Genomic DNA, 18,184 nt, shown 5'->3' on the forward strand with positions numbered 1-18,184 from the left:
TCCAGCTTCCTGATTGGCTGTTTCTATTGGAAGTTGCCATTCCAGCAAGAGTTGCCATCCTTACATCTTTTATGAAACGGGGCCCAGATCTCCCTCTCCTCCCTTTCTCCCCCTCTCCACATATCCATCTCTCTTCATCGAGATAGACGCAAAAGATGATAACAAAGATATGATACGTTCTGTCGTGATATTATTCTTTGTGCTGCCACTGTTTTGTTTGTATCTGATGTTTGGATCCATTCTACGCGTCACGGACATGAATAAGAAATCTCGAGTAAACTTCATTCAGATTTGTCCTTTTTTAATAGAATAAAGGTGTAAATATTTCTTACCGACAGAGCATTAATGTAATATATCTTGCTGTAAATGCATTTTACTGATAACTTGTTTTTATTCGTATGAATAAAAAGAACAGAACAAATGAATGTTACAAAAGTGCTTGTTGCTTCGCTGTGTAAGACTGTTGTAAAATATCATATCAGCTAGATCTACGTGTTTTGCTAATGCAACGAAGAAGAAAGCCGAATGGTTCTACAGTATTACAATCTTTAAGACAACGTGCTCCGACATCACGTGACCAGTTAGAGACCGATGGATATGATAAGGGATTTTCCTTTTGAGCCTGATCTGGAGACAAATCTATCTCTCTATGACAATAGAATCCAAGCAGTGCAAGGTGATTATGTTGCACTAGCAGGATTCATGATTTTATCGATCTTAAAGGCATCGCGTAACATAAGAATAGAAAATTCGTGATTTTCTTTATCAATTAAAGAACAAATTCCAAACGATATAAAATCAAATATCCCCAACATAACACACAGCACACACACACACACACACACACACACACACACACACATATATATATATATATATATATATATATATATATATATATATACTAGAGAATTGAACAGATTTGTAGGGGGGAAAAAAGACAACTGCCAGCTGACTGCAATGAAATAAAAGTTACAATAAGATTTCAAGGGAAATTTCCCTAGACATATTATTATTTGGATTCAGTGAAGTTTAAAAATATTCTGAAAGATAACAGTTGAAGTTTGAAGAAACGATATGTGCTGTTACAAGATATCAGGAAACTACAAAAAGAATAACACAATTTTCAGATCTCCAGGACTGCAACAAAGTTCACTTGAGTGGGTTACTTTTGATGGCGTGAAGAATAATGTCTTAACTTTTTATTTCTAGGCAACAACCTGAGAGAGTGTGTATTCTGAAATACTGACGATAAGAATGTTTGTGTATGGAGTGACAGCATGTACATCATAAATGTGTGTGTGTGTGTGTATGTGTGTGTGTGTGTGTGTGCGTGTGTGTGTAGGACCATCTGTTAAAATGCACTCTACATGTCAAAAAATTTCTGAGAAATTGTCCCCTCCCCCGGCTAAATACTGGTTTGTGGATATGATTAGGTTCAAGATTAGGATTTGAGTTAGGGTTATAAGGGTTACAATTTAGGTTATAGGGTCAGGGGAAGGCGGGTCTGGGGTAACGGGGGCAATTGTCCAGGAACCGCTTGATGAGATTATAATCTTTGTATCAAACATTCAGAGATGGGTGTAAATTTCATAAGAAAAAGCCCAGTGAAATACCAGGTACTCTCATGGTTTTTGTTTTTGTTTTTTATTATCATTTATTTATTTTTTTCTGATACAAGATATGCACTTGTTTAGCACTAGACATATCGCTCTGTCACTGAGATAGCGCGCGACAAGTTTGCTACAACCCTACTCTATTTACTGAGCCTGCCCTTTTATAAATTGACACAGTATCAACTGAAACAAATTATGACGTGCGATACCACCTATTATCTGATATCAATACATCAGATGCACGCTATTAACGGAGCGTTACTTTCGAAATCTCAAGCTGAATAAAAAGTGAGCACTATGAAAGTCACCTTTGCTTCTATTTGTGGCTTCTCACTAACACGCAGTGGCATAATGAGATACATGTACCGTGTATAACCTTTGATCAATAGAAATGTTTAACTCTTCAACATTTGACAAGGTGAACTGATAAAGCCTATGATCACAACAAATAATGTTTTCACGATGTTCTCGAATCGTGCATCACTTGTACATGAAGGTACTTCTAAATTATATTTCTACCCTGTTCAAGGTGTTCACTACACTATTCGTATTTCATTTGAGTCTATAGCAGCACGCTTCCACACTTTTTATTCATGATATATCTATACACTATAATATCACGTTCTATCAAGTTCTATCAAGTTCTGAAAGGTAAATACATCCTGTAGTACTTAATCAAAATGAGGTCATAATAATTCGACACACAAACACATGACTTGTATAAAAATTTATATAATTCACCTTATGACACGTAAACCCATTCTAAAACGAGACACATTCCTCTAAAACAGAATGGTTTCTTCAGGAAGTGACACCATTCTGGTTCAGATCTATCCGATGGCACCATATATCCGCCTGCCATTTCCGGATACTCGCTGTTTGAAGGAGAGTCATGGGGAACGAAAGACACGCTAAATTGTCATGATCGTGGTTACCCTATGATAATCAACGTCCCAATAAACTCATCGGCCTTCATACGAAAGTGATTTTTTTTTACATATAGAATCTCCAATCCTATACAATGGAAAATCGAAATATTTATTACGAGTAGGCCGACAGTTTCATCAATACCAGCAGTTACAGTGTTCACTGGTACAAAGTCGGAACTGAAAATGCTGCACAGTTTAGGCTATACTCTTTGCAGATTCCTAATATACATTCGGAATAACATAATGACACCTAATCTAGATAAGGAATTTTCAGTTCTACTCTGCTATTTGGCAGGTGGTAACGAATTTCAGTGACACAATGAAGAGGGTTTGTTTTCAGTCTGTTTATTTGTTTTACTGAGTGATAGGCTCTTTTATTTGGTCCTATAGCTAAGTGATGTAATTATGTCAAAAGCTGCTGTCCTCCCACGTTGAAAGAAATGAAAAATGGACAATTACTTCTCCGCAAATCATGGATTGCACAATACAAAAATGTAGAACAGTGGTGTGACCATGATTCGGAACGGGTTATATACTAGTAATTGCTTTACATGCAGATACGCTATCCCAGAATATTTGCCTTGGCACAATATTCCGGATCTTCGCCTTACACGCTTCAGTCCAAACTTGCTCTTGTTCAAAACACTCCTAAAATACATTTAAAAAATCAAACAAAATCAGCGTGAATGTCCGTATTTGCAATATCGTAACCATTTCGATATGGTAAATGTTTCAAGTTCCGTCGAGCAGAAAATTGTATTTCATACAGTCAGCTATCAAACTCAAAACACTCGTCGAATCTCTGTCATCATGTTTTTAAAACGTGCATGCTTCAAACATACTGTGATACAGAAGAACTTTTAGCACCACCAGATTGTCTCCTTTCACTAGCTGATATGTATTTCCGATCTCCGCTCTGTTTCCGGTCACCATTGGAGTATCTCCGTTCATACGAAACTGATGTCCGATCCCCGCTCGAAAATCGTTGTTCCCCATTCTTCGTTCCACGCTCTGCCGAGTGACGCCGATCTCCCGTCACCTTCTGACTAACGCCCATGTACCTTCGGCTTCCTTGGACTCTGTCTCCGGAATATCTTCGGCTCCCGCTCGGCGACTGCTCGTCGTTCCTCGGCAGCGACGTGACCGATGTGAAACGAGACGTTCTAAGAGGCACGGATGAGGTTCCACGAGACATTCTTGTAAGACCCGAGGTGTTGCAGTGACAAAGTAGTTCCATCCACATGGCACCCACGCGACGATTAGCAATGAAGGCTAGAAATATGTAAAAGCCTTGGAGAGCATTTAAAATGATGAAGATATACCAAAGTGCGTTGACACCAGCGAAGCCAGCAATAAACCCGAACAGCCATGTGAATCCAAGGAGAGTCGATATCTGCATTCATATAAAACGAAACACATACAAGTCATTTGCATGGATAACATCATCGACTAACTTATACAGATATGAAGACACATCTGTTCAGGAAGAAATAAATTGTTTGGGTGTACTTTTTTTTTAACCCATCGACATAATGTCGTGGAATTTTGTTTATATAAGTGATTCCATTTTTGCTACATTTCGACATAACATGTTCAGTTGAAAATTAAATGTATGCATGACTGATTAAAAAAGAAAGGATGGGTATATACACACCACAGAAAGAAGAAAAAGGGTGAAAATTAAAACAAAAAACACGTAATCTATTTCATATATATGTTATGCAAAAAAAAAAAACCACGTAATCTATTGCATATCGTATACGTTACGCAAAAAAAAAAAAATGTAATCTATAGCATATCGTAGGTTATGCATCGAATTTTGAGGTCATGATTACATGCAATAGTGTTGATGCACTGGAATCATATTCTATAAAATTAAAAAAAAACCTTAGATTCTCTGTGAAAAAAATATTGATTTATGCAAATAACATGTTTGGCTGAAACACTTTTCGTGCCACGCCAATCAGTGGGACATACAGTGACGAAATAAATAAAAGAAAATAATAAAGAAATAAATGCTATCTTCTAACCTTGACATATACGCGGAGTTCCTTCGACTGCTCCTTCAGGGTTTCCTTCTCACCGATCATACTCTTTCTCACTTTCGTTGTGCTCCTTATTCCGGTCACTGTGTGACAGAAGAGGAGGATATTCACCAGGATGAAGCTCGCAAGTGGACATCCGAAAGCAATGAAATTAGCCATTTTGTCACTTATCCAACAGGTCCCATCTCTGCCATACCAGAAACTCAGCTGATCACCAACAGTCAAGTAAAGGGCCACACAAGTTGCCACAAGGCCGGAAGATGTGGCCAAGGTGAAGAGAATGTAGTAAGCAAGGGCTTTTGAGCTGTCAGTTGGCAATATTACAGTGTCTCGAGACCCTAGGGTACGGTTCAACTCGAAGGCCAGGCAAGTGGTGAGTGCAAAGACGCTGGTCCACATAAAATGTGCTACAACGGAAAGTGATACACAGAGAACTGGGACGGTGGATCCAAGTGGACTCAGCATTTGAAGAAGTTGGGCAAGGAGGAGCACAAGGCAGAGAGTCATGATCAATTTGTTACTCACGCAGCGCCTCATATTTTGGAATATACAATAGCTGGCGAATGTAATGAGAAGGGACAGTATCGAAATACTAAGGGCAACGTAGGTCAGGATCACCTGACCTCTGCTATAACTAAAAAATATAAAAGTTTCGGTCTGATTGAGTGTGGCATTACGCTCCAGCTTAGTACAGAATTGAACATTTCCCTCGGAGGTGACTCTGTAATCGTGTGGACTGAGAATTTCACCTGATACGGTATTATTTAGGAATCCAGTCATGTTTGCTAGAGGAATGAAATAATCTGCAGGCCTGGTTACCGTGGGACAGGTTAGGATTTGCGCTTTACACACTTCAAACTGGATCTCCTTCCTGAAATCAAAATTAGCAAAGCTAGATTGCTGATAGTATCGGACAGTCAGGACGGTCTCATAAGGGTGAAAGAGTTCGTCATTCTCTCTGTCATGAGCAAACATAGTACCGTTAATGGTTTCTGTCGATACATTTGAAAGAACAGTGAGCTCATCAGGACACGCGTTAAGTCCAGACGATACCATACACTGTTGGGTAATGTTCACTCCAAGAATGGTGAGACCTGTGAGCTTAGGATCGGAGTTTTCCAAGAGGAGGGCTCTGTCGATCAGATTGTCCAGTTCGCTATAGGCCAGGTTGTTTGCATCGATACTGTAAACGAGGAGAATACTGTTGTGTTCAGGCAAAGTGACGCAATTTGAGACATTGATAGGATGACTTTGAGTATCACGGGCCGTAACAATCACATTTTCTGTGTTTGGTTTCAGAATTTGTCTCGGTAATTCCAGAATGCTTTCAACAAAATTAATGATGTCTGCTGCCAGACACATGGGAATATCTCCTTCGCCTGAAGATACCTCCACAGAGAGCCGCAGGTTAAGGTCGGAGTTGTTAATGCCACAAGAGAGATTAAGAGGGGGAACTGATCGATGACAGGTATTTTCACGAAGCTGGTATCCATCGGCACATGACACAGTGAGGCAGTCCTCCAAGGTTGGGTCGTAGACCTTGCCGGGCGGACAGGATATCTCCACTTGCTTGATGATGTCCTCCCTGTGCACCAGCTGAATGCTGTTGTCTCTGGAGAAGTCCATGGTGATCGACAATGGCAGGAGACGATCTATTACATCGGGTCTGGGTCTCCCGGGTCTTCCTCCAGTTGATGTTCCTCTGTCCGCTGTACCTTTGCCATCCGAAGGTGGCGTTAGGCTACGGCACAAATCTTCTAGTGCCGCGAAGGAATCGTTCAAAGAGGCATTTCGCAGGCTGTTGCACACTTGGCAGTACGCGTTTTTGTAACGCACGCCTGCTTCGTCGGAAACAATTTGAGTGAACGATGAGCAGATGTCACCCAGCTCTATAGATGTCCCAGGTGGACAGTGATCGATGTAATTTGTTGCAAAGCATTGTCTTGCGCTAGTCTGATTAACACTCCCATCAGGAGGTTCCAGAGTCGAGTTACACTGGTTGCTCGTCACCAAGTCCTTCACCGTAAAATTCCCTGACTCCAGGGTTGACATATAGGTCGACGGACAGAGAAAAGCCAGTTTCCAGAAAACCAACTCGTCCAAAACCCTTCCATTGCACAGGGCACAGTAGATGTTTCGGTACGTTAGTATCCCCTCATAAACTACAGGGATGACCGCCATGGTCAGGTTTATGTGACTGGGATACGGGTCCTCGCATCTCGACCTTGATTGCTCCTCTTTCCAGTCTTTAGGACACTTAGCAACCATCCAGAACTCGTCCTGCTCCTGCAGCAGTTTGCTGCACGATACAAGTTCTCTATCCAACGGTTTTATAGTCTCCTGAAACAGTTGCTCTGCGCCAGTCGTATTTTGTCCACTAGACGTTCTTGATAACCCACAAGAGTCGGCGTGATCTGGACAACAGTCTTCAAAGTATGTACACGCGAAATCGCACCGACAAGAAATCGACTCCGGGGTAGCATTTCCACAGCTAGATTGCTGACATGTAAATTCATCGCATATCGGAACCGTTTTGTTTTGCATGTCGATCATGGTCAGACCTGATGGAAGAACAAACAAACACATATAAATAAATTGAATAGTCAAAACAAGCGATTAAAGGGTGAAAATGGTACTACAATACTACAAAGGCCTCAAAACAAATGATAGCATGAATGTTCTGTATATCTTTAAACTTATAACTCTTGATATTCTTAAGCGAACGCAAGCACTCAATCTTCCCCGAGGAAAAAAACGACAACACCAAAACAACTAGCCAAACAAATATATGTTTGAATGTGATGGTTATGACATATTGATTATCATTTAGTAAAGATTGATTACGTTTCCGTTTTTCTTTATTTATAGTTCATTATCAGAATTCAATTCAAAGTACCACATTTAGACTTGTTTGAGGGTAACAGCGAGATTGCCTATCTTCTTCCCAAATTCTCGTGCGGAACACTATCGAAGACTTTGATGATGACTTGTTTTATTTGGTAGAGTCAAACCAGACAAAGACGAATAAAATACCATTGTTATTTTATAAAGGTTGGATTTCAGTGTGATTAGCTATGGTCACGATAGACCTATATGACCACTTCTCTCGTGTGTGTGTGTGTGTATTGCCAAATAGATGTAGACTGCCATCCACAATGGCTTTATGCGAGTTGGCAGTGTTATGCGTTGTATGAGAAAAGAGGAAAGACATTTTATTTTCGACAAAAACATGCAGTAGCAGCTCTAAACCAGTACTTTCATTTGTCATTGTCTTGTGGGTCACACTAGGAGATAAAACATGTAACCGGGAAGAGAGCAGATCACAGGACAGTAGTATTTGAATGTGTGAAAAAACGGGTTATATTATGTATATATATATTTATTTATTTATTTATATATATATATATATTATATATATATATATATATATATATATATATATATATATATAATAGATCAATTCGATATATCACTTCATTTATTCATGAAAGCTCCTTACAAATCATTTTTTTTCTGCGTGTATAATAATTGTATTTGTTTCTGTAGTAGAATGTGTTGAACATTTCATAATCAAACGTCAAACATCAAGCGCCTAATGTATAGATTAATGAAAACTAGAACCAGTTTCTCCCCAGCGAATAGCGTTGACAAAGACTTCTTACACCAGAGAAACAACAACAGAACATCCGCTTTTATCTTGCAAAATCATGCAACGAGTCGATATTTATGTCAAACTTCAACACAGCAGAATATGAGTGCTACCACAACTACAACAGTATGTTTGCCGTGTTTGCGTATATGATCATGATGATAGACCTGGAAAGACTTAAAAAAACAATCCGGTGTCATAAGCTCTTGGGGTCCTGTTTGTGTGTCAAGTTGAAGGTCACAATACTCGAGAGGTTTCTTCCGCCAAAATGACTACATAACACAAAGTTTTCACAATTTTTTTTTCACAAATTTTCACAGATGACTTTGGTTAGACGTCGTGTCATGGCTGTATTTCCTGACAACAATTCAGTAAAGGAACGCTATACTGAGTGTAAAAATTTTGGATTACACCCAAACAACTGAAACATAATTTAGTGGCACAGTCATAGAAGTATACTTGCAATGACTTATACAATGACAGACTGTAAAATGCTACGGGAATTTCGGCGGTTTCACTCGATTCGACCAAAAACAAGCAACTAAACACCACATCCAGAAATGATAGGAGATAAATTTCTCACCGTTGGCAGGAACAAACGTTAAATATTCCATTAATATCAAAGAAAATATGAAGACATTTCGCCCGAAATTCTGGAACGCCATCGCATGTGTTGTTTCCTTCTTTCACGGTGAGCGGAGAGAATGTGACAAATACTGAAACAAAGGGAGTATTGATATAGACAAAATTGGTCAGCGTATTTTATCTGTTTACGTAGACGTCTAACCGCTGGTGAAAGGAAGTGCGTGGGGAGAGCTCTGAAAACAATATGAGCTACTTTGCCGTGCGCAGCTGGTAATGTGCATTATATCAGAGCATTTTAGTAAGTGCTGAGCATCGAAACTCCTGATGCTTTCGAAAGCCTAACGCACGAATAAAATATCCTATCTAGTCCCTCGTTAGATAATAGACGTACGCCTTCATAATTACCATAAAAAGAAACCACGCAGTATTTCACGTTTGAGTCATCGATTATGTTATCATTTCTTGCGCGATCTTTCAATGTGTTCATAAGATTTGTAAGAGCAAAGAGTAATAACCTTGAATTTATCTCGAGAGTAGAAACCATCAACTAAATCATTGTCATTTACCAAACATACCTCTTTATCTTGGGATCAACTATAACCGCTGAGAACATCAAGTTCGCTCAAGAGATAACGAGTTTGATAATCGTCAAATTATGAGAAATCCGATAGCTATCATTATAAAGAAGGCAATATCAAGAGCGACAGGGGCGAGCGTTATCCCCCATATGCAACCAACCGTGGAAGACCCTTCTTTCTCAATGTCAAAACCACAACAATATAAAAAAGGAAAAAACGCACCTCGAGTTATATTTCTTAAAACTCACGTTGGGTTGGTCCTCTTATTCAAATAGACAGCACTCATCCGATAAAGAAGGAAATACGATTGTCCAAACTTTATCACCATAGTTATGTTTCTATGGCACTTTTTGTTAAAAACTGTCATTAGCTGTCTCCTCCTTTCTACTGTTCTCCTCATTCTCTTTCATAGTTTAAGTTTATGACGAATATACGTCCAGACATGTCAGAGGTGGGGGGGGGGGGGGGGGGTTAACGGTATTATTATCAGGTTACACGTTGATATGTTTTGCAAGCAGCCCAGAGTACCATTGGACCGCAAATTGCATACATTGCAGGTATTTTCCTGCACCTCTTCCTAGAAGTTTGACATTGTTAAGGCCCTGTCACACCTTTCCGGGTGAGATACGCAGGCTTGTTGCGAATAGGGATTTTCCAGCATGCAGGAAAATTTTCTGCGGGCGGACAAAGATGTTGGCGAGTTCCGATACACCTGCTAGATGCGTGCTACTTGCCTTCTACTTGCGTGTATTCCGTGTGACCTGCGTGAGAGCTTCGAAATCGATCCGTTTTCAGTTAAGAGTGACATACTGGGGCTGCGAAATACCTGCGTTACAACTGCGAAGTATCCTCGCATGAGTTGCCTGCGAGGTGCTGCAGCTAAGGGCCTCCTACTGTCGTTGTACGTGTACCTCTGCGGGCAAACCCCCGCGACTCACCCGGAACGAGTTTTGAGCATGCTCAAGGCCTTGTCACACCGTGTCTGGGAAAGTATTGCGGGTTGATATGTGAGTAAACATTTTTGCTACAAGGACCTCCTAGCAGTTGGTCCGCACCTGACAGTACATAGCGCTTATCTCGCCCGCAGTCGCCCGGAGGTGAGCACGCAGGTCCGATTTACCTGCAGCTAAGTTTAGAGCATGACCAAAACTTTTCCGGGTGAGTCGCGGGTGAGTCCACGCAGGACAGCAGTAGGAGGCGCGTAGATGCCGCAAGTCACAGGCAGTTGACCCGCTTGACGTACGCAAGTTACCCGTGGATCTATACTTGATGCGCCTGAAGAGCGTGTCGTCTGCATGACATTCTGTGGGACATCTGCCATGTCAAATTCCTTTAGAGGAATTACTTCACCGAGTTTACAGCCCTCACTCGCCACTCATGCGGGTCAAACGCGGGTCAAACGGAATGGACGTAAGTAGAACGTAAGTCGCACGGGTCCAGCAGGTAAGACGCATGCGAAACTCGCCCAAATCCTTGTCCGCCTGCAAAAATTGTCCTGCGTGCTCGAAAATCCCCACACGCATCGAGCCCGCGTATCTTGCCCGGAAAGATGGTGTGACAGGGCCAAAACTTGGCTGCGGGTAAAGAGGACTTGCGTGCACATCTCCGGGTAACTACGGATGTGATACGTGCTAGGTGCTGTCATGTGCGAGTCATCTGCGGGGACCTTCGGGTGGCAAAAATTGTTCTTCGCAAGCCGCGCGCAAGGCTTGCCCGGAAAGGTGTGACACGGCCTTTAATGTCCTAAATCACTTCAAGTGATAGCTTCCCATCAACCTACACTGACGCTAAACAAAATCTCACCCCATGTTTACATCCTGAAGATAATTCGAGTGCTGCATTTCAAGCCGAGACACTCAAATTATGCAAAATATGTGCTCTATTTTGTTTATGCAAATTTCATATTGTATTGTATACTTTTGTCGGAAATGAAATGAAATATAGTGAAAGGAATGAATGAAATGTTGTACTCATCAGCCCAATTCCATGTGACGCCACTTCCAGGACTTCCGCATTTCCGCAGGTGAGACCCGACAGGCTCTTTTCACTGCCAGTATCGACTCTCTTTTACTAGTATCCAATGAGGTGCCTTGCAGTAACCATGGTAACGTTGAGAGTGCATCGTCTCAGATTTAGGCAGGAAGGTGGAACACAGTCGACTGACACCACCACCGGACATGAGGAAGAGATTGGCACGCCAAGGAAGTGAACGAAAATACGCATGCATGTGTCATGTTTTGTTCTTTTTCATGTCATCTGGAAGCAAGGGACTTTGTACACCCATATTTCCATATCCTTAACGTTCGTTCCGCTGCCAGGATTTGTCAGGTGTCAAGTGTAACATAATCTCCTGAGGCTTGGATTTGCGGTGGAAAATAAACACGCTATGCTGTGCGCATCCGTTCAGACAAGAACAAAATAAATCCCTGAAAAACATCAGATTTTCGAGGCTTACAAGAAGTGAGTAGAATGTAGAGATTAAAGTTGAAATTTTATTTTCAAAAGAAGTTATGTAATCATTATTATTTACTGATCTTTTTTTAAAACGTTGAAGAAATAAATTGAAATTGAATTGGAGTGATACAAGGATATGGTAGGCGCAAATCAAAAATACGAGCAAAACCTCATTTTAACGATTTCCGTCTAAAATCCGTGGTTTTCCTCGTCGTAACCGCACTTGTTATTTAACGCTCAGTTTCTGAATGCAATTTGTCTCTGCAATGTTCCTCTAAATTTGGGGCCTGAGAGTGAAATTATAATTTGTCGATGTCTTCGCTTGCTTTAAGGGAAGCTTCTGAAAATTTCATTGTGCATGCAGATTATGATATAATCTGTATCATCGTAACTATCATGGCCGTGTATCATACGGGAGAAATGTTGTGGGGTGAGAAGAAATGAATATCTTTATTGGGTAAGAGACTAGGCAATGACCTAAAATTAAATGGTGACTTAAGTCGCAGAGGTGGCGAAATGTCTCCAAGACATCTCCGTGACATTTCCTGGAAACTAGCTTTGTCTTCGGCATTGTCCGGGGAGTCGCGAGAGAATTAAGATGTTCGATTTTTGTTTATTTTTCTTTTTTAAGAGACAGACTTTTTTCTACTCTCCAGCTGGTCTCGAAACGCGACGCGACGTCTCCATACTTGTGGCTACGTCGCGGTGATAAACTTTGTTTGCGACGTCTCCGAGACGCTGCACCGCGGAGACGTTTCGGAGACGTAGTGGCGTCACTTCCGGAGAAAGAAGATGTCCCCTTATTTGGTAGAGACCTCTTGGATATCGCCCTTGATTCGCCTTCTTGATGAGAGCGCGAGCCATTTTTTTTTTTTTTTTTTTTGGGGGGGGGGGTCTTTTTAGTCTGACTCGGCTATCGAGGGGACGTCTCCTCCAGTGAGATCATACACTGAACTCTGTCTGTGGAGGGCTTGGCGTACAGTCGCAGGAAGCTGGAGTGTGTAACGTGAAATGACCTGAACAGGTTGGCATAATAAACCCTGACTTCATGTTGTCATTGACGCCTTCCGCGGGAACTAACATACGGTACCTCTAATAGCCTAAGTCAATATACTTTCTCAATCGTTTGACGTCCTTTACAGTTAGCAAGGGGAGAGTGCAACGGGGGAAAGACCGTAATTTCAGAAGAAAAAAAAAAACATAGGCCTATCGGCGTGCTTAAGTATGAAAGTTTGAGGAACTTTGCCGACATCCACAAGACAGTGTACGAGCTGCACTGCGCAAGCGAGCTAGCGATAGAGGACGCTCTCCATATTATTGACACCGCTGTGCACAAACTGTGTTATCAACACCGCTGTGTACAAACTATTATCAATATTGCAAATTGTGAGGCGATGACATCATTACATCAATCAGTTACATATTCATACTGACTATCAAGAAGCTTTTTGTGAAAATTAGCAACCCTCTTTCTTAGATTTTATTTCTACATCAGAAGTGTCGATGAAATAATTATGATAAAAGAGACACATAATTATTATGAATACCATTACCTGAACATAAGAAAATTCCAAGTCCATTTGAGGATATTTCGAGAAAACTAACCAACAACAGCAAATGACATCAAAAACGCTTTGAATATTTCTATCATGGGAGTGTTATGAACACAAATCAAGATTAGATAACTGAGTCGATGACGTCATCGCTTCATAAATTTCTCGAAAGCTTGTGTAGCTTGTTTACTCCTCCTGAGAACTTCATTGGCTCAGAATGTGTTTATGTATACACCGGCCCTAGATTTTGGAATTCATTAAGCGTGTTTTGTTTTTTGTTTTTAAATCTCTGCACGCATATGGCGCCAAACCTCTTATCAGTGAGTAGCTATATCTTTGCATGCACAGCTTGGTGCCAGCCTCTGATCAGTATAGAGTTTCTCTGTTTTTGTTTTTGTTTTTATTTTTGTTTTGTCATAATGATGATGAGGAACACGGTCACTTTCGAGATGAATACTGCTGTAGGTAACACTTCCCAAATTGTACGGCACATCTTAGATTGGAGAAAATAAGATGGAACGTGATGAAATCTGCAGAAATTCAGAAAGAAAGTATTAGATGCCAATTTGAAGATGCATTGCCAAATTCTAAGAATTAGTTTGAAAAATTTAGCGATTCGGAGGTATTTGACACTTTTGCAATTGAAATTGATATAGATATATGAACAAAGAAAGAAACAGAAAGTTTCTAAAAGAAAGAAAAACAAATTGGAGGCAAGGAGCTACTCTGCGTAATGAAACATCAACAATTTTTAGTACCCTGGTGAAATTATAATAAAAAAGACACATCACCAAACCACAGAACATGGTTTCATGGATTCGATTGTGGGCGCCTGTGACGTACTGTGAACTACTAGTTATTTTCTTGAGAGTTGAAGGAACAACGAGTTGGAATGTACGAATGTACGCAAGAGCACGATGACATCAGGGAAAACTAACTGCATGTTGTGCGTAGGTGGTCCTATATAGCTCGGACCATACGGTAATGAAGATTTTAGGATGATACCAAACATGACAATTGTATATAGGCCTGATCGATGGAAGGCGAGAGTCCTTACCTTTTATATGAGCAATGGTCAGGCTTAGAATGACGATATTAACACATGACGACTGGTGTTCTAATATTACAGAACTATAATCAATCAAAGTTGAGTTTCCTTATAACCATCCGTTTAACCGTTAACATGATACCATCCATGACGACTGCAGCTATCCTGACATCACAAAAGTACATGTATAATCGATCAAAGTCGAGCTGGTCCTTAAGGACCCTATACCTACTGTAAGATGGTCAAGCTCGAAGATGATACCAAACAGGACAGCTACTATTCTAGCAGGACAGGAACTACAATCGATCAAAGTCGAATTTCCAAACTTATGCTGGACAATAAGTATAGCAGAAAGATGTACCTGCAGATACATTGTATCTATGGGTTATACCCAAAAGAGATTACATACTAATCTCTTTGGTTATAACGAGTTTCTTCATACGCGCCCATCTATACACTCTATTGAATAACAGCGCATGTGGTTGTAAAAAGCGCACGCATAAATTTTTATGTTGATGGGTGCATCGCTTTGAGCCGGTTGATGAGGCACAGTCCGCTTGAGACATCGCACGTACCAGTAAGTATAAGTAGGCCAAAGACTCAACGATGTGAGATAGCTTCGTTGATTTTGCCCGTGATTAAAGAAGCATATAAAATGTTGCACTGTTTGATAAATATTCAAGATGATATCAACATGATGACTATTTCTCTCATAATGATACAGAAATACAATAGCGATCAAAGTCGAGTCTCTTTATTTTTAATGCTGGGTAAAGCTAAAGCTGTGTGTGTGTGGAGTTGTATCTGCAAGGGCTGTTGAACCGTTGAGTGCAGCCTCCCCCCCCCCCCAACTTTCTGTCATCAGATGACTTTGACTATGATAAGTATTATGATAACCCCCATCCCATCAAATAATAATAAGAATACAATTTAATGATCAGTTTGATTTGATTTGATTTGATTTATTTCTGCTTAATTCCGTTACATCAGATATAATTGTGTACAAGTAATTTATGACAAACAGTATATCAACACAGTTTTAGTGCAAAACAAAACAAATACAAACAACTTGGGGAACTTAAACAGAATGGTCTCCAAAATAAGCTGAGGCTTGACGGTCAAGAGTGAATCTCTGAATTTGACCGAAATATTCTGTTAAATATTGGAGGCAAGCGGTTTGACTTGAGGCAAAACATAAATACAGTTTTTTGGAGAAAGTTTATGTCATTTATTTTAAGGGATTTAAAGGGATCGTACAGTTTTGGTTGAGACCTAATTTCAGGTTTCTAACATTTTTTGGTGAGATAATGAGAAACCTCTTATGAAATATGAAAGAGCATGTGATTTTATGAGGAATTCTACATTTGATGAAAATTGGTTTTGAAATGGCCTAGATATTCAAAAAAGGGCAATTCTAATAAAGTGTGGGACCCACACTTTATTACGATTGCTTTGTTTTACTTTGTTTTTGGATGTTTCAGTCATTCCAAACCCGATTTTCATCAAATAAACTTTGAATTCCTCTTAAAATGGTATGCTCTGTACTATATCATAAGTGTTTTGTTGGTATCTCACAAAAAGTTAAAAGCCCAATTCTCATCTCCACCAATACTGTACTATCCCTTTAAGCTGGAAAAACGATGGGTCGGTGTGATCTCGAGAGCGTGCTCGACTGCACACTCGAATTGCTTTTTTTTTTTCTGTAGGAGAAATATGCGGTCTGTGTTCTGTGGGTTGCCCAAAATAATAATGTTGCAATACGATATATATGGCAGGATCACATCACAGCATACAGGGTAAACAATACACGAGTTGGTAAAAAAAAAAATATACTGAAGCTTAGTTAACAGGCCAACGTTTCTGGATACAGGCAAAATAATGTGTTTTACATGATCATCCCATTTTAGGTTTTCATTTATATACACACCGAGAAATTTATTAAGTGTTTTCTTTTCAAGAGATGTGCCATCAATATACAATTCATATTCCGGCAAATCAGCTTTTTTACATTTAAAATGAATGAAATATTAGTTTTGCTTAAATTTAGTGCCAGTATATTACTTTTAAACCATGTAGATAATTTCGGTAATTCATTGTTCAAAGTAGTAACTAGATGGTTTAGGTCAGTATGTGAGTAAAATACATTTGTATCATCAGCAAATAATATAAATTTAATACTGTAACATGGAAGATGCGTTAATGTAGATTAGAAACAATAACGGACCTAAGATTGAACCCTGGGGGACTCCACATGTTACAGGTAATGTATTGGAGGATACTGAATCAAAGGAAACAATTGAGTATATGAATATAAGAACGACCCAAGTCCATGGAAGACCATTTCGAGTAAACTAAAACAACTTCATATCTTTTTTATTTATCCAATAATATTCTATCTAACTGTGATGGGAAGGCAACATTGTATATACAAATTAGAACATATATCATTATTACAATATTGTGGAGAGGCCATTTTGTGTGGTGGACTTGGGTCGTTCTTTGATTCATATACATGATATTCTGCTATAGAGATGAGAGAAGGATGAGAGAGGGCGCTATTATATGAATGTAAGAATGACCCAAGTCCTTCATTCTGACATTAATATAAGATTTAACTCATTCATTTCAGGCACTTCCGGGGGTAATTAGAATTTATCATTTATACACAAGATGAGTCCATGCATAAGCTACAATTTCCCATGTCAAACTGAATTTGGCCAAAAATTGGACTTGGGTCGTTCTTATATTCAGGTCTTCAATTGTTTTCTACATAACAAATAGTTTTCAAACCATGTAAGTGCAGTACCCCGAACCCCGTAATGTCGTAGCTTATATAATAATATTTTGTGGTCAGTTCTGTATGGGTTTGCGATATCCAGATGTCATTTGAATTGAAAGGTCTGGTTTACGCGATGAATGATTATGAAACTGAGTTCAAATCATTACTTGTAAGAACATCAGAATTACTCAGTCATTTTGCAACATTTTGTTTTTGATTCTTCCTCATAATTATGCCGCCTGCTCACCACCCAGTCAGCAAATGGTTGGTATGATACGGTCGGATAGAAAATTGTTCAAGCTGTACGACTATATATACAAAAACAGGATGTCTATTATTCTAATTCTATAGAAATAATAACAGATGAAAGTGGAGTTCGACAATATGTATGCGGTTCATAGTTGTACTGTTGATATGTACTGATGGGATAGTCTTCGTTTGACTCGATTTGAGAAGGAAGAGAAATTGATTTTTTTTTTCATCAATTGTGTCAAAGTAGAGATCAGAATTGAAGTTGGGCAACTGTTTATTTTTGCATGGCCATATATATTTATATTGTTAGTCAGTTAGTTTGTTAGTTGATCAATTGTTTGTTTATTTATTTATCTACTGTATTTACATAATTTCTGTAGACCTTTACTTCTTTAAACATGACAGTATCGATTTTTAAGATGAAAGAGATGTATCAAATGAATAGAAATCAAATATACTGATAAATTTTGCAAGAAACCATACCAATATTAGGATCCAGCAGGACTTCTAAATTTTACGACTTTTTATTTCGGTTGGTGGGTGCGATGTTATTGAAAAAAAGTGAGAAAAGAAAAAGGAAACGAATATAATTAATTCTGCGTGGTTTTAATACAGAATTTACAGAGGAGTGCAGAAGAGTCAGGTAGAGGGGGAAGGTATAGGAATGTTCAAATGTGAATGCTGAAACCATTTCAT

The 18,184-nt window shown here is 39.5% G+C and overlaps 1 protein-coding gene across 1 annotated transcript; it reads right to left on the reverse strand.

Annotated features, from left to right (window-relative positions):
- Positions 1-2,561: 2,561 nt before the first annotated feature.
- Positions 2,562-8,954, reverse strand: LOC139728010 (uncharacterized). The gene is made up of 3 exons (XM_071638976.1): positions 8,823-8,954; positions 4,576-7,151; positions 2,562-3,938 (listed from the first exon to the last, which is right to left on the reverse strand). The coding sequence occupies exons 1-3, from the start codon at positions 8,902-8,904 to the stop codon at positions 3,378-3,380; spliced, it is 3,219 nt and encodes a 1,072-aa protein (XP_071495077.1). The 5' UTR covers positions 8,905-8,954; the 3' UTR covers positions 2,562-3,377.
- Positions 8,955-18,184: the final 9,230 nt, after the last annotated feature.

Source organism: Diadema antillarum, unplaced genomic scaffold (assembly GCF_040938485.1).
Source record: "Diadema antillarum isolate AM-2024a unplaced genomic scaffold, OU_Dant_1.0 seq00000161_RagTag, whole genome shotgun sequence".
NCBI lineage: Eukaryota > Metazoa > Echinodermata > Echinoidea > Diadematoida > Diadematidae > Diadema > Diadema antillarum.